The 18,316-nt window shown below is 39.1% G+C and overlaps 1 protein-coding gene across 1 annotated transcript in view; it reads right to left on the bottom strand.

Annotated features, from left to right (window-relative positions):
• MEGF10 (multiple EGF like domains 10) overlaps positions 1-18,316 on the bottom strand; it is an 85,047-nt gene that overhangs the window by 34,198 nt on the left and 32,533 nt on the right. Inside the window, exons 6-10 of the mRNA XM_021551837.2 lie at positions 11,222-11,468; positions 10,598-10,718; positions 8,551-8,687; positions 6,008-6,220; positions 526-700 (exon numbers count right to left, since the gene is read on the bottom strand). Of these exons, the coding sequence (XP_021407512.2) occupies positions 526-700; positions 6,008-6,220; positions 8,551-8,687; positions 10,598-10,718; positions 11,222-11,468 (893 nt within the window). The remainder of the gene's footprint in view (positions 1-525; positions 701-6,007; positions 6,221-8,550; positions 8,688-10,597; positions 10,719-11,221; positions 11,469-18,316) is intronic.

The raw sequence follows: 18,316 nt of genomic DNA, 5'->3' as shown, positions 1-18,316 counted from the left end.
ACAGTTAAGAAAGCAGACTAATGGTTAATTATATGTGTATGTAAAATATTTTTAAGAGCTAATTTGGCTGACGTTTTCAGTTATTACTTTCACAAGAACAGTCATACTGTAAAATGTTAGATTAGCATCCAAAGCACATGTAACAGCAAATGTGTGTAAAAGTTGAAGAATAATCTGTCCTGAAGTATAAAAAGAAGTGTCTTTGGCTGGAGTTTCTGTGGATGGTGCATGAGGAGTTGATGACTGAAACCCATCATTCCTCCCTTTAAACCTCATCAGCATGTCCTCATTCTTACCAACATCTTATAAAGCAAGTAACTCCTCCTTCTACAAATGCCTTCATTTTAGCAGTGAGAACCCATCAGAAATGTTGCTTTTTCAGGGTCTTGCAGCACAAGCAGTGCTACCCAAACACCCTCACTTCCCTTTTACCACGGCGGAAAAAGGACAAGGTGGCACCCTGAAGAATTTGTTGCACAAGTGGGGCCGAAAACTGTGAAACTGTGAAAGTGAGACCTCTTTTACCTTAAATCCAGGGGCACAGGTGCACTTCCCAGTGACGCTGTCACAGTCAGCCCCGTTCTGGCAGCTGCAGATCTGCTGACACGACTCCCCGTAGAAGCCTGGGGAACACGTCTCGTTGCAGTACAGCCCAGACCAGCCTGGCTTGCAGGAGCATTCCCCAGACATGGGGTGACAGCTGCCACGGGTGGGGGATAAAAGGTTAAACATGGCATAAATAATATTTTCCTTCCACAAGACCAAAAAAAAAAAAAAACCAAAACAAAAACAAAACCAACAAAAAAAGCAACAAAACCAACCAAACAAAAAACCACCAACACCAAAAACAAAAACAAACAAAAAAACTAAACAAAAAAAGCAAAAAAGCCCTCAAAAAAACCCAACCAAAAAACAAATTAAAACCCCTAAACAACCCCCTCAAAAAAAACCTCCAAAAACTCAAACAAACAAACCAACCCAAAAAAACACCCAAAACTCTCCCCGTTGCAGATGGGTTGTGTGAAGGGCCTTGCATGAGATGACTTTACTTCCCCCAACATAATTTGGTATATTTATACAAAATAATGCTCCAATTACGATAAGAAATGTAAAATTATACAACATACAGACATCTTGGGAGGACATGGAAAGAAATGAAAGGGTATAATTTTTCTCTATTTGAACAGAAACCTTGCTGAAACACAATTTTTGCCATAGGACAGATATCCACGGATACAAATACTAAGAGGATTAAACCATTAAATTCCCCAACATTTGTTATTAGATTCCTGCTCTAACAGGATGATTTTCACAACCCTGCAGAAGCTCAGCAGCATATTGTCTGAGAAACATGATAAAAGAAAAATAGCATGGCACCCAACAGGAAATAACAACACAGCACCCACCAGCGAAGCGAGAACATTCTCTTCATTAAATTAGTTTGGAAGAGGACAACTGGAATCTTTCAGGGAATGGTACAAAACCATCAGCACTGGGCAGAAGCTAGCTATAGCATGGGAGCAGTGACCTTTTGGGGAGTATCCCCCCTCTCTGCTGGCCATACCTGGTGGCAGAGCAGCTGCCTCTATACCTGGAACAGCAGTTTCATTGAAGGGCCACGCAGGCAGCTGCTGCCTCGTAACAAATGGACATCATCAGCTGTGCAAGGATATATAGGCTGGGAGAGGGGACACAATGGGGTGCTCTGTAGCACTCTGGCAGACAAAGCATTTGCTTAATTCTCACCAAAGGAAAGTCTTAGTATCCAAATCCAATATATTTACAATGGGAAGACTGTTTGGAGATATTTGCCTCCCACTGATTGAAGTGAAGCTCCTTTAAGAGTGCTGGAAGGACAAAAAAAAAAAAAAAAAAACAAAAACCTTCCTCCAGACAAATTAAATGACCCATGACAAGAGCCTGGTTTTGCAAGACTTCCTGACTTTGTATATGGGGGTGTATTGGAAACTGAGTATTTTTATGAACATTTGAAAGTCTGAAAAAATTCCTGCTGCACTTTCAGGTGCTGTAACATTACAACAGCAATCTTTGAAAGAGCTGCAGCGTAACATAGGAACACAACATTATTTATAAATGCTTTTGGACTTGAGGGCTTTTCTTGTCCAAGTAAGAGTTTAAAATTGCTGAAAACAACCATTGCTAATCAGGGAGGCAGGGATTGTGAAAGCTGGAACATCACTATGTATTCTGCTTTCTGCATATTTAATGCACATGCTGCGGCACCATAAAAATTCATGGGTCTTCAAGAGATTAAAATATTGTCAAAACCTTTGACGGTGTTGACATAAAGTGAGAGGAAAGGCCTTCTCATACAGAAATGGTTCAAAACTCATGGTGTTCATACTGAACAGCCCTGTTTATTTGTTAGTTATGTGCATACCGGCCATGGAACAATATGAAATGGACCTATTCTCATATAAAACACAGGCAAAATTATGAAGACACATAATGCAGCAAGATAATCAGGTCTGTCTCCTGTCCTAAAGTCCTGTAGGACCACTGAGTTCTCATCAGTGGAAGAACACAGAGAAGGGAAAATTTAAAAAAAAAAAAAAATCAATCCACAACTAGATAGTCGTTAGTGTAAGAACCAGAATATATTCATAACATAAATTCAGTAGCGCTGGCACTTTATGACAAAAATCCCAGCGTTCACAGAATCCTGTAAATTCCTGATTGGAAGTGTGTTTGCTGTTGGGCTTGTTCTTTTTTTTTTTTTTCCCCTTCCAGGAGAGGGGGAGCCACACACATGAGGAAGCACTGGATATGAGGCAGAGGCATTGATATTCTGTGCCCCACAGTGAGTGCCACTGAGGCACCCTTGCCCTCAGTATTGATTGATGCCAAAATTAGTATTCTGTGATTTGTAATTAGATGTAGGAACACAAAGCACTTATGCAGGTTTTTGATGGGTTCTCACGCAGTTCTCTTAATTGGCAATAATGTTTAAATATTAAGGTAGGGATATAAAGAGATGCTGAGAGATATTGGCAGTATATCCTCTTTTATTTCTGGTTGTCTGTTCACACTTGCTGGAAATGCAACCCTGCTCTGTACAGAGACAAAAAAAAATTACTGTGGGGAGTTCATATGATGTATTTGAAGGACTTAGGTGAAAATAATGGTTTTTATATGCTTCATTTGCATGTTTTGCTTTTAGAGTATCCAACCAAGTTCTTTAGCATGCTAAAAAAACATAAATATGAATAAATACAAAATTTTCATTAAAAGCTCTTGCATCTGTACATAAAGGCCAATTAGAAAAATGGAAAATTAAAAGGCCCTAATCTTTATTTTAAAAACAGAGCCAAACTACATGAACCAAACATGAATTCCACCAAACTGCAAACAATCCTATGCAGGTATCTCAGAAAGTGCATGAGACAAGGGAAAAAAAAACCCTCTACTGCTCATGTCATGAATAAATCTTAATTGCATGCTGAACTGCACCAAGGCTGTTGGTACAAGAAGGTTTTTACCTGTTGCTGTCCTCTGGGCCCCCCAAACAGGTTAAAATCTCTCAAGGATAGCTATTTTTATGCTCTACAAAGGATTTAATAAATGCTGCTGGTACAACCAAGAGCAAGGAAGGGCTTGCCTTTCATCTCCAGGAGCTGCCATCAACCAACAGCAGCAGCAAAATTCCTACAGCTTAGCCTACCCAAAATGCAAATAATGAATTGTTGTCAGAGCTGTTTTGATGCAATTTTTGTCAATCATAAAACAGTAATAAAAAACAAAGAATGTGCATTTTTCAACTACATATATGGAGAAGTAGGTGAAGAAAACTAGTAAAAACATACTTGTATTCTGGAACTTATGTAACACTTTCTTTAGAGCAGTATTTTTTGGAGCTAAGTATTTTTTTTAGATTAACCTTTAGTTTATTTCTGTATCAATTAATACTAATAACCTCTAGCTCTAAGCCTTCCAACAGCTCCTCTTTGATGATATCTAAGCCAGTGATCACACCCAGATGAAAAAAGCTGTCATGGTACCAAGGGCCCCCAAAGACTATTTGCAGACATCAAGAAGCGAGGACAACCAGACACAACTGGCTTCTAAGAAGATTCTCAAAAGACTCTCAAAAGCCTCAAGTGCCCACAGAGAGTTTTGTCTTCTACATCATCACCCTGATTCCTGCTATTTATGGTCTTGGGCATATCCTGACCCAAGGGTAAGGAGCTTACATATATGCAAAATTCACTTGTGAAGCAATGAAGATATTTGTTTTTCTCACACATCATGCTCTGGCAAACATGCTCCAGCACCTTCAGGGCTGTTAGGTGCCTTTGGATTTGTCATTCATGGGGGGTTAAATGTCCAAAAAAAAAAAAAATGAGCCAAATGTTGTTATTTACTTGTGAACATTTGTGATGTGATTTGACCACGAGCTGTCTCTTCCAGTGGTATAAATGAAGGAGCAGCTGTGTGGAACATGAATCAGAAGTAATCCCTGTAATATTAGAAATGGTATACAGTGCAATGCATTCCTGTCAAACCAGCCTGCTGCAACAGTCTGCAGACAGATTTTCTGTAGGGAAGTAGTTAACCATAAATCATAACACAATAGTGTTTGGTGTGCTAGCCTAATTTGAGAGATGGAGGGCCCTGCATTATAGTGCCTGAACACACTGTGCCCAAATAATAAATTGCTTGATTTTACATCAAAATAACTGTATTTTTTTCAAGGTATTTCAGGCAAATGGGATGAGCAGAAGTGCAAGTACACAACTGTAAAATTATATGACTGGAAGGGGAAAAGAATTCAGGTTGTTGTCACACAGTTTGTCAACAAACCTAATTATTTTGTATTTTGTTGGACAACTCCAACAAAACACAAAATAATTTTTCACAAAGAATTAACCAAGTAGCTATTTCCGTGCATGGATTTAACATCACTGCTAAATTCTGATGACAGACTTTTATTTTGTCTATGAGAAAAAGTGCCTCTTTTATTCATGCAGAGCAGTATTCTAGGTGACACTCAGTAGTTCCTGTAAATTCCCCTCACAGCTACTTTCAACAGCAAAAATTTAGATTGTGCTCACACCCCTTCTCCAAGGTACTGTTATTAGTAATGCAATTAAGTGTAAGTGAATGCACAATGACCACAGTATCTAATCAGAAGAACTGTTTTGTAACAAGAGAAAGCTGTCCATAATTGTTCCATAAATATGCTGGCTCGCCTCAACTGACATCTGACATCTCTCCCTCACAGCTGAAACTCTGTCTGCAAATAACTACTTTTTATATTTTCATAACAATATGCTCAAATGCTGACAAAATCCACAAAAACTCAAAAAACAGGGCTCATCATTTCCTGAATACGGAGATACGTGAAAAAGCTAAGCTAGTGGGAAAACTATTTTAATTTAATTTCCAGGGATTGGATTCTACCTGCTCACTTGAAAAAGCACTTAAATGACAAAAAATGTACTTTTCAAACCCAGATTTACAATAGGCAGAGCCTTTGAAATTTTGTACTAAAATAAGTCACCCACAGAAATTCTTATATAAGGAGAGAGACTGAGAGAAATGTCCAAGCTTCTCATGCCCTAATCAGAAGACTTTATACATCCATTGATTTCAATTCAGTTATTTCTCATCTACATTAACCCAGAGTATGTAAGGGGCAGCCCATGTGCACTGACTTTATGCAGTCACAGTGAACAATATAATGATTTATTCAGGTGGCAAACATAATAAAGGTCACACTTTGTCTTTATATTTATTTTATGGGTTAGAGACCAAACACAGCCATTATTATGATCAAATATGCTTGCAAGTAAAATTCAAAGCATCATTTGGGTTGGTATCTTCTTTCTCATTGCAGTCAGAGAATACCAAATACTTACAAGTCTTCAGCTACTTCAGTTTGCATGAAAGTATTAGAAAAATCAGGAAATACCCCTTTTCAGGTTATATTTGGATTTCTGTGCTCTAGTTACAAAAAACAAAGCAGGGTAGAGGGGGCAAAGCCTACCTCCAGGTGTTGGGCATGTGGCAGGGACACTTTTTATCACACTTGAGGCCATAAATTCCCTCGGGGCAGAGCCTGGTTTCGCAGTGCTGCCCAGTGTACCCTGGCTCACAGAGGCAGGCACCACTGATGTGGTAGCACTTCCCACCATTCACACACTTGCAGGTCTCTGCACAAAGCAGCCCGTAGCTCCCCACTGGGCACTCATCCTGGCACCTATGAGGTTAAAAAAAAAAACAAACAAACTAATAAACAAACAAAAAATTGTTATATTTCCCATAAATTACAATTTCTGGAGATTTAAAGGAAACCTGGTTTATGAAGAATGTCTTCTATTGGTCAAAAATGCCATTTAAATAAGAGCAGAAATCTGTGTAACTTGGAAAAACATTCAGGAGATCAGACTCCTTCTTTTCATCTCATTTTTCTGACAGATGAAAATGAAACTCAGCAAAGATTTGAGTTTAACCCACAGGGTTAAAGTAGCAATGATTTGTGTTACTGCTTAAGGAAAATATATCTAATGAAAGGAGACTTCACCAAACTTTTCCTCTCTCCTTCACAGAGTTTTGAGAACTTAGACACTTTAGTCAACAGATTCATTTCCTTAACTTTTCATAGCTGTAACACATTGTTTAACCTGAAGATCAGTCTGTATCTTTAACCTGAGTACTAGAAAATAAAGTTTCACTATCCTCCTTCTCAAATTTGCAAGCCATTAACTGATGATTTTCTGGATAGCAATTTCATTTGGCTATGTCTTGTGAGTTTGATGTTTTCAGCTTTGCCTTTCCTGTGTTCTAAATAGGAATTGTTAAATTCTGAATACCAGTCAAGTTACAGGTTGTAAAAAAATACTAATTTATAATATAACACATTATTAATGGTTTTATCTCTCTTTATTTCTTCCTTTTTTAAAAAATTCTTTTATTTTTCTTATAGATTTGGCTTTTTTTGTTTTGGTTTGTTTTCAGGTATGACTAGTGGTTCATTACATGAGAATTTCAAAGACACATGATACAAGGCACTGCAAAATGTGACAGAAATTAGCAAAGTCGTCTGACTGAAGTAAAATGGATAGACATGTTTGTTTCATGCTTCTACAGTATTTTTCTCAATCTGATGCTGATACTCAAAAGTTTCAAGGTATTTGTAACTCTGTCCTAACCTTTTATCAATAAAATCTTTTCTCCTGAGGTGTAGCATAGTAGTAGACCTAACAGCACAATAATAGAGCTAATTACCAATGTTTCCTGATGAAGTTACACAAATAAAGCTGTGAAAGAATTTTCCTCAAATCACAACCAGGAACCCCAGCCAAACCAGAAAAAAATTAACATTTAATATTTTTTTTTTCATTTAACTTGTGAAAAACATATCTTTGGAGGTGGTGTACATGGGCTACCTCAGATAGTGCACCCACAGTTCTCTGACATGAAACATGGACCACGTCTACAACCTTGCCACTGACTCCTTCCTGCTCTTGAACCATCTTGACAAATGAAAGAATTGAAAATGCAGCCTCTTTTGCAGGAAAAGAAAAAGGCTCAGACCTGCCAAAGTGATCAAAATGCTGCAAACTGTAATGCATTTCAGATGAAAGTGAGATTTAAATTATTACAATATGAAAAATTTAATTACTTTTAAAAACACCAATGCAGGGCAGTGTGTAGACACTTGTGTGGTCACTCCTTTGATTTTCCCTGGAGCCCCTCTCCAAGTCTGCCTAAATGCATCTACCACCTTATGCACTATTTCTTCAGACACAAATATAACTTTGGCATGCAAATGGTGCTGGGCTAATTATTTCTCTTCTTCTTGAGGACTTTTTCCACATTATGTCTGGCAGAACACTTCCCACATCCTGTGAACACTGGTGTGGGCAGTGCACATGGTTACAATACCCGCAGCTGCTGGCAGGGATCCCCTGGACTGACCCCAGTGATCAGGCTGCTGCTGACTCCTGAAAATGAGTTGTGTGCTGCATAAAGCATGCAAGAAAATGTTCTTTCATCGCTTTCCACTGCCTTCAGAAGTGATGTTTCAATCCACTACCTTTCCCATCTGCCAAAGTAGACTGACAGCCATCAGAAAATGAAATGTTTCATTCCATTTGAGCAGAGCATTTTTAGGAGACAGCTCCCCAGCCTGCAGACTTTGAAGAGAGATTGAATGAGCCTCCCTTGCTGCAGTGAGTGCCAGACATCTGCACAAACCCACGAGCCTCCCTCCTCAGCCCTCCAGCACAGCCCAGGCTGCACCATTCTGCATGACACTCGAAAGGAGGGAGGCTCACAAGAAGTGCCAGAGCACATCAGGGAAACTGTGAAACCCAGCAGTTCCTTCACAGCAAGTGTTCTTGCACATGGACTTGCAGCTTGCCACCCCCCATCAGCTGAGTGACACGCCAACATTTCATCATCAAAATCAGCACTTTTGATCATATCTCAGATACTTCCACTGCTCCTTCTACCAGCTTCTGAAGTTCCTCTGCTGTAGCAGAGCCCTCCAGGCTCAGCAGCCTGGCAGGAATGGGTTTTCCTTACCGTTCCCCTGTGTAGCCAGGGCTGCAGTGGCAGTGGCCCGTCGCCGAGTCACAGGTGCCTCCGTTGTGGCACTGGCACTCCTGGGAGCAGTTCTTCCCATAGCGACCCTCAGGACAAGGCTGACCACAGACCATGCCCTGGCAGTGCAGAAGAGAAGTCTTAGAGTTGGGACTGCAGCTTGAATGGACAAGGAAGAAATGAGGGAAGATCAAGGACATCTCGTATTACTCTCCCAGTGCTGATCTTGGAAATGCCAAACCCTTCTCCAGCTTTAAACGTGGGGCATGTTCCAGCACTGGAGGAATAATCTTCTAGGATTTGCGTGTTGGAGGTAAAACACTCATGAAAAACACTCTCTCTAAGCACCTGTGAAAACACTTGTAGAAGACTTACTGATGTCAAGCTCTTCTCAATTTATTCAAGCTCTTCCCAGTTTATTTACCAGGAGTACTATATATCAATATACCCAGGAATGCCCTCCAGTGAATAGAGGTGTAAGAATCAGCAGCTGCTCTAATGCCCCAATTATTCTACTTTATGGTAAGTTGGGTTTTTGGGTTGTGGTTTTTGGTTTGTTTTTTTTTTTTTTTTTTTTTGATGAATGAAAAAGCTGTTTGCAATTTCACTTAAAGCAGCACATCCTAATAAGTAGCATGATTGCTCCTTTCAATGGGTTTTGAATTTCTGCACTGCCTTTTACATCTTTGGAATTAATTGCACCTGGGTGGTGAGGGAAACATCAGAACCTAAGACTTTTAAGAAGCCATTTCAAGAAAAAGGTATTTACCGGTATTTAATCAGACAAAAGATATCCAGGTATTTAATCTAATATAAGACACTGCAGAATTTGCACCTGGCTACCTTAAACCTCCGTTACAGGAAAAGCGAAAAAAGAAGGTTACACTGACAAAATACAAAACTAAAAGTTCTAAAATGAAATCTTATACTTAAATAATTACTTGGAATGGAAAACTAGACAAAGGTCTGAATAGTCATGCATTAGTTAACGTACATACTAGTATAAAGTTTTCCTCACTGCTTCATGTGCTCTATCTCATTTTTAGTAGTTATGTTTAGGCAGATAAAGGGAGTCAAGAATTTCAGCAAACATCTGTGTTCCATGACCAACAATTTTGCTCTTCTAGCATGAAATGCAACAAAAAGTAAAAATGGCCATATTCCAAGCTAGGTAGTCAGGTGTACTACACAACCTCACAACCAGAGATTGTATTTTATAGCATGCTCTCTAGTTGGTGAAAAACTGGCCTTTGCCACAGGTTATTCTCAGTATCATATAATCACAAGGTAATTAAATGATCAGTAAATGTGAATTTTCACACAAAAGAAACATTTAAATGGAAAATACTATTAAATGCTCATGATCAATATTATCAGCAAATGTATTTGAAGAATTTATTTGGACTTTTATCACCTTCCAACTGCATTATTTGCCAACTCAGAGCAGGAAGCCTGATAGCAAGGGAAGGTAATTTGCAGCTCCAAGGTCAGGCTTTAATTCACTATCCTCTGATAAAATGGAAGGAAGCCTAAAGATAATGTCAAAGATCTGATGTCCCATCTCCTCCCCAACAGTGAACATACTAGGCAAAGCATTGACTTTTTTCCATGCATACTAGACATACAAAAACAGGTACATACCCCACTATTAATAAACACAATGGTGTCATCTCCTTACAGTATCAACCTACATGCAGAAATCAGTGACTCCCGGGCAAGACCTAAAGGATATTGCCTTGTCAAAGCACAACTCATGTCTTTTGCTTCCCAGAATCTGATACAGTTAAAAAGGCAGCGCAGAACTGGAGCATTTTCAGCAACAGATGGTTTCGCAAGCATTTTATTTCAGTCCCTTATGCTAAAATATGTTTCTCATTACTCCTGGCTACAAGCAGACCACATTTGCTATCCTCATTTTCCTCATTTGCTACCCTAGTCTTTTTGGTTTTGTTTTTTTTTTTTTTCTTTTCGAGATGTAAAAATATGGAAGTTTGTGAGGGGTTGTGGGGGTTTTCAGTATTTTTTTTACCATCCATCCCGGCGGGCAGGAGCACTCCCCGGTGATGTGGTGACAGACGCCTCCGTTCTGGCACGGGCACCTCTCCTCGCACTGCGGGCCGTGCTTCCCGGGGGGACACAGGTCCTCACAGCTGTGCACAGGGTGGGGACAGCACAGACATCCATTACCACAGGCCCCAGCTTTGTTTCCAGTGCTCTCATCACCAGCTCTTCCAGCCACAGGCGTGGAGCACAGAGCAGTGCGACACAGAGAGATGCGCCCCGAGCGTTGTGCAGCATCCACACAACAGATCTAAGGAAACAGGGGCCTGGCATTCTAGGAATTACTCCTCCCCAAGGCATCTCCTTACAGGCAGTTTGGCGCTCACTCACTGCTGCTGACACAGCTCTGGAATGACCAAGGCCAAACAGCTCCATGTTTCAATGCCATGTCCCAAACCTGATGGCCACGAAGAACCCTCTGCTTCTCCTTGTGCATTTTTACCTCTCTGGGTCAAGGCTTTTTTTCTCTTGGCCACACATCCAAACGCACCCCACAACACGGAGTTGCCCACACCTGCTAGCTCAGAATGGAAGTCCATCTAAACTCTTCAAAAACCATCCACCCCCAAAAATCAACACAGGCAGTGCTTACAAGGCGCCGGTGTATCCGGGGGGACACCTGCACTCGCCAGTGACGTGGTCACAGGTGGCTTTGTTCTGGCACTGGCACTTCTGGTGGCAGTCGTTGCCGTAGGAGCCGGGGTCGCAGCGCTCCTCGCAGCGCCAGCCCTTGAAGCCCGCGGAGCAGTGGCAGGCGCCGGTGATGGGGTTGCACAGGGCCCCGTTCTTGCACTGGCAGCGGCTGCTGCAGTGGGGTCCCCAGTGGTCGCTGTCGCACGCTGGACGGGAGAGAAATTTATAGAGGAGTTTTTGTGGTTGCACCATGGGAGGTGCCGCGAGTCGGCCGTGCAGCAGCAAGGAAGAAGTTATGAAATGGAAATGGTTACTCCTCCTCGGTCCTTACGGATTGTGGCAGGCAGATCAGACTTCATTTATGTGATTTATGAAATTGATTCTTCTCGAGAAAAGCCAACATTTTAAAACGCAAGGCTGAAAACTGAACGTGAGTTCAAATAGCTTAATTCTCAAAACTCTTCACTCTAACTCTCCACCATCAAACCATGAGTTTCCCTTTACAGAGGGAAGTCTTACTAACTTAAAAAAATATAGTCTAAATCCACCAACAACTCTCTGAATCTCACAAAGCTTGGTCAGTGCAGACTTATGATTTTGAGCAAATCAAAGAATTCCTATTGTTCACATAATTGCAAATATTTCCTTTACAACCTTGCAATATACTGATAGGGCAAAAGAAAACACATGAAGCACTTCACAAGCAATAGGAAATTAACAACTACGTGGTTAAACTTCATCTGGATGTTACAAATTTGGTTATTCAATGCGTCTATTCAAATCCATCTTTTCTTGTCTGCCGCAATGCATCCCATTAAAGCCCTATAAGCAAACCATTCAGAGCGTATTTCAGCATCAAAAGGAGAACTCAATGTTAAGGAAGACATTTTATCCTAAGAAACACAGGAGTTCTGTAAAGAGCCAGAAGATTAGGGTCACCTGGAGTTCAACAGGAATGCGTTAATCATATGGTCAAATGATCTGATTTTATTTTTATGTTCTGTTGATAACAGCAGCACAATGGGAAAGCCTCAATTGCAGCAACTGTGAGCCCAGGCTCTCCTCTTGGAGACTGACAACCATTGTTCTCCCAGTCTTCTCCCGGGGCAAAAAAGCCAGGAAGAGAACAGCCACACTTTCCTAGACTAATGCAAAGTAATTCAAGAATGCTCCTCAGGGTAGGAATTATTCAGCTGTAAGAGCTGTTCACCCAGGCTACACAAATAAAAAGGAATTAGGGTCTTTTCAAGAATCTACTCCTTAAGGTTGGGGTTTTTTTTCCCCCCCAGTATAGGTCACTAGAACATGCATTCATAAATGGAGATACTGTGAGCACTTACACACAATAAAACAGAGAGCAACAAAAAGTAGTGTTATATATTATAAACACCCAGCCGTGCTGCTGGTCTGTAAGAACAACTGCCCATCTTATCACTGGCCTCTGTTTTTAAAGATGTGTGGGTTTTGTTATGGACAAACAACAGGCCTACAACAGTTCTGTAATGCACTGCTGCCTACAGCACACTGCATCTCTCAAATTGCCTTTTGCCATGATAACTTTAAACATTTTCAACATGTCTGCATGGAGTAGAATGTGTAATCCTCTTGCTCAACCAGTCAGGAAACTAGCTAGTTTGGGTATAAAAAAATACATGTGTGTCTGTCAAGATGCCTGAGACAGTCATGTGTTCTATCACGACAGAACAGAAACCCCTAATTTATATATATATATATACATATATATATTTAATACATTAGTCTGCATTCAGATGAAAGACTTTTTTTCAGAAAAATTTCAATTTTCGCCATTCCTCATGGAAATATTAATTAATTAATAAATCAAACAACTAATAATAATTTAAAAACAAAACAAAAAAGACAAAGAAAAACCACCAAAAAACCAAAAAACCAAAGCAAAACAAGAAAAAAAAAAAAAAAAAAGAAAACACCCTCCAAAAAGCCCTGTTCAGACATATCAACAGGAGAATTCAGACTGATTCTGATTTCCACAGTGTTCCATTGTTCCAGTGCAGAGCTCAGGCAAGGATGGAGGCAGCCAAAATATGCCCTTGCTACAAAGATGGAAATAGTAAGAGATTTATTCTTCGTTGGTAAGTGACAGGTTGTGCTCTTTTACCAGCTGCTGGGAACGGGGTATTTGGTGCACAGCAACATTCCTGCAACTTCTTGAAGACCCAGGGCAACGAGTCTGAGAGCCACAGGGCCCAGAAACTGCTCCTACCAAGCATCTGCCACTGCATCCAGCACCCAGCCACATTTGGGCAGGATGCACTGCCCAGTGTATTACCATTAATTAGTTTCCTGGCATGACCTTCTCATTATGTTTGCAGGAAATCATTAAAATAAAAGCACATCCTATGGCTGCAAACACCCAGCCTCAGGACCATTCTCATAGCAATGATCAGATGAATAACAAATATTGACTTTGCAATCTTTCATTACATTCCAGTGGTGGCCCCAGCACAGTCCAGTTTTGCCACAGCCTTCACACAAGGTCTGTCACCAGCCTTCCATCCACCTGTGACTTATGGGCAGAACTGTGGAGAAATGTGCAGGATTAAGGGGGAAAAATAATAATACTGAACAAGATGGACAAATAATGTATTTTACCTCTATTTCCCCTGACTGATCATCAATAAAATTCTCCATAGGAAATCAGAGTGATTTATCAGAAACGGATGCTCGTTTACTGCTAGAAAAGAAGGCAAAGGGTAGAAATATTTCCTGTGGTGAGTTTGGATTACTTTTACACAATTACTACATCAGACTATATCTAGAAAGCTGGGCTGGAAGTCCCACACATCTGCTAATTTGGTGGAATGGGATATTCTTGGGGCTGATGACTACTGCCACGTTACAGAGTGTCAGCAGGAGTTTAATGAGAAGAGCTGTACTCCCTGCACCCCGGTCACAACCACACATGGACAGGACACACACCACAAGCAGGCACCTTCAAAATACTCATACACCGATTTTCTGAACAGATCCAGAGCTGTTATACCATCTCTCTCAGCACAAGGGGTAAAGGGAGTAATGCATAGAGACAAGAGAATGTTCAGAATTATTTCAGCACAAGGATGGTGCATCCCAGCCCAAATCACTCCTGCAAAGTCTGAACAGCTCAGAGGTGCCAAACCCAGCCAGAAAACCAGTATTAATTTTCTGTGCTGATCCTAGAGAACTGGCTTATTGTTTTTCTGTCTTATACAGAACACCTTCTTTACAAAAGGCCCTTGTGGCCTTTCACACGTTATATTCACCATCCCTTTTTTTTATGCTTTAAACAGAAGAATTAGTTAGTCTCCCTGTCAGCTTTTGTATCAGATCACAGGGTCCTTTCTGCCTTCACCTTATGCTGTAGGGGAAAAACAAAATACACATAAACACCAATTTTAACACTGTGTAATTAATGTCACATCTTCTTATAATATTTTCCTTTTATTATTCATCTGGGAGTATGTTTCTTGTCACCACAGTATGCACCGTGCACATCACACAATGCCATACACAGAGGAAGGAGAACTTTGCTCTCTGCTTTATTGAGCAAAAGCAGCAATTCACCTTTGGAACAAGAGCACTGCATTGCATAAATTCTGTTTAACATGAGCATTATGGTAAGAATATCTAAGACTGTGCAGGTCTACCATGATAAAAATTCTTGCTGACACTGAGGACCAAATGACTCGAGAAACAGGGAGAAGCTTAAGAATACAATAATAAAAAAAACACCTTTGAGAAGAAACTGAAACCTGTGAGAGAAACTCCTACCAAATTGAGGCCTTTTGTAGCATCTTTGAAGATGTGAAGTTCTCTTGTATAGCATAAGATTTCCTTGTAAAATAATTGTAATGCTCATTGTCATAGTGCTGGGCTATATGTGGTTTAATGCAAATGGTTTTTGTGATTTACAAACTGGGGTAGTTGAAGCTCCAATATTTTAATATATTTTTTTAAATTATTTTTTCTAACAATCTGAAACACATGAGTATAATTTGGCAACTACTTTATTGTTCTTTATAAACAAAAAACACTTTTACCTAAATATGGTTATATGCTTGTAAGGGTTTTCCTGCTTTTTTAAAATGTTGATTTCATTATATGGTAACAACAAAAAAATTGCAAACAAGTCCCAGTTTATTCCTGATAAACCCACCTTGATCACCTAAAACTCTACACTCCTCTGAAGGCTGATCTATAATAAGAAACAAATAAGGCTATCAGATCAAACCAAAGAACAATTCAGAAGAAAAACTTCTTTAGGAACTCTAACTTACCTTTTAACTATGCCACAATTTCCCTTATAACTTCATACTCAAGCTAGCCAATGTTTATTGCAATGCTGTTTTTAAAGATTCTCCCCAGTGAGGGAGAAGAAGTACAGCAAAACTAAGATTTACAGTCCCTGCTGTCAGTTTCTTGCAGGTGTCTCATACATAGCACCAAGACAACTAAATGATATTTTAGTCAACCTCACCCATCTTTCTGCAAGACACATTGCAGTGTGTTCCTGGAAATACATATCACTATTTGAAAACAGAGGAGATTCTTATCATTTCATTAGGCTTTTGTATTTTTATGGTCTTTTAGAAAAACTGAGAACAAAATTCCCTACCACAGACAGCAGGGAGTAAATACTCCCTCCCTTGGAATGCAATTTTGTGAAGTATAAATTAAAAATAACCTAACACTGGCAAATAGACATACTCCTATCTCCCTGCCTGCAAAACTCCCGACACAATTTCTTCAGAAAGCTTCAAGCAACTATGGCCTTTAGTAAGTGAAAGGTGATTTCCTTTCCTTCAGCATGTAAAACAAACTGAAGCTGCCCATAGCTTCAACATCCCCTTTCCTTTCCTTTCCTTTCCTTTCCTTTCCTTTCCTTTCCTTTCCTTTCCTTTCCTTTCCTTTCCTTTCCTTTCCTTTCCTTTCCTTTCCTTTCCTTTCCTTTCCTTTCCTTTCCTTTCCTTTCCTTTCCTTTCCTTTCCTTTCCTTTCCTTTCCTTTCCTTTCCTTTCCTTTCCTTTCCTTTCCTTTCCTTTCCTTTCCTTTCCTTTCCTTTCCTTTCCTTTCCCCAACCATCGACAGTGTTAGTACAAACAGGACAGTATTGAGAAAACTTTGATTTATCCAAAGGAGTACTCCACTGACAGTGTTGTTACTATAAAGATTACTAATCCCTGGACATGACCCAAGGTGTGACTTCCAAGAGTCAACAGAAGAGAAATCCATTTATTTTCCAAGCAAAAAAAAAAAAAAAAAAAGAAAAAAAAGAAAAAAATATGGATGTTATCACAAATCCACACTCATATCACACCTACTGGGAAGTTTAGAGAGTGTTCTTGAAACTACTTTCTGCTATTTCCATCTGCAGATCTAAATGGATTGCACTTGTTTCCCTTAGGATATTTCTGCAGGATAGGAAAAAGATAATAATTGTCCTAACTGGAACTTAAGCCAAGTAAAAGTAAATTCCTGCTGATTGTGAAAACTATAAATATTCAAAGTGTGTTTTAAATTTGACAAGATGCATTAAGCCCCATGTGACATCAGCCTCTCTTTCAGCTTGGACAACAAATGTGGAACATGGCAAACAGAAACTTCAGAGATGAGTCAAAAAACCCAGGAAACAAAGCCAGCTACTCTGAAAACTAGAATAAAAACATCCTGTAGAAACATTCAAAGCATTATTTCATAAAACCATGTATTATTCTCCATGCAATTTTTTAAAAATTTTGCTCTGTTCTAGTCATCTCAAAATGCTGTAAAAATGGCATATGCATATTAATAAAAAAAACCACCCTTTTTTCCTTCAGAGAATCACTCATAATAATTATAAAATATCAATGTATTTTAGTAAAAGACATACTTTATCTACATCCCAGACACAAAAATGCATGGAATTTTTTCTTTTTCAGAACGCCATTTCTATTGGATCTGGAATTTTCTTTCAGTCTTTTGTTTCTATCTGATTGCATTTGTTATACTGTAGGGCTTTTACCCTGTGGCACATTTTTCATTCTTACTTTTTGTTTTGTGTATAAGAAAGGATTTTTATTCAAAACACTAAGCTTAAACCTAATTCACAGGTTTTTTTTCTTGTTTACTTTATAAAAGCCTTTTGATCCGTGAAGTGGAAGAACAATGAAAATGTGTTTTTCAGATCTTATGAAAGACTGGAACTATATGCCTTTCACATGCCATAAATTTCCAAGACTCTTTAAAGTGCTTTGGACAGCAGAACACAAGGATGGATAATTGATACGGAAAACACATACAGATGGTTGTTGGTGTCCATTTTATCATGTTACTGAGATAAAACCTGTTAAAAATAATTATTATTATAGGAAAAATTTTAAGAACCTGCTTGTAGTATATCAGTTCCATGACCCTGATTTTGCACAGATGTCCTTGTAGAACCATAAGTTCTTTTTCTTTTTTTTTTTCTTGTTTTTTTTTGGTTTTTTTTTTTTTTTGCAATGACTTGAAGGTCACCTTAATTGTTTTTCTTTAATTGGCCACAAATGTTATCCTTCACATCCTTGAAAACCTACTAAGTGAGCCACTGAAAATATATAAGCCCGCCAATATACAAGGCAGATTGAAATGAAATCAGCACTAAAAATACTTAAGCACTGTAATTAGGGGAAAAAAAAAAAAAAGCAACACAGACCTTAGTCAAAAAATCAGCATAGGCAAACAGTAAAAATTAATGGGTTTCCAAAATGGTGAAAAGCAGAAATGAAAAGTTTCTCTGGTCCAGAAAAATCTTACAAAGTAATAAAACTATCACCATTTAGTAGAATGCCTTCCTTTAAGTAAATCCCTACATAAATAAATTTAATAACTCTTTTGTAGAAAGTGATTATTTTGTTTCTACTTTTGCTTACAGACTTGTTCTGTAATTAAGCAAAATTCTGATGCATGGCCATAAAATCTATTAATTTTCCTAGGACTTCCAAACCAAAATAGTTCACCAAAAACATACTAAATAAAATAATTTTATTATTTCAAATACACAGTTGTACTAACCTCTA

The sequence above is a fragment of the Lonchura striata genome, chromosome Z, assembly GCF_046129695.1.
Source record: "Lonchura striata isolate bLonStr1 chromosome Z, bLonStr1.mat, whole genome shotgun sequence".
NCBI lineage: Eukaryota > Metazoa > Chordata > Aves > Passeriformes > Estrildidae > Lonchura > Lonchura striata.
The sequence above is the reverse complement of the archived record's forward strand: the minus strand, read 5'-3'. Positions and strand labels throughout refer to the sequence as shown.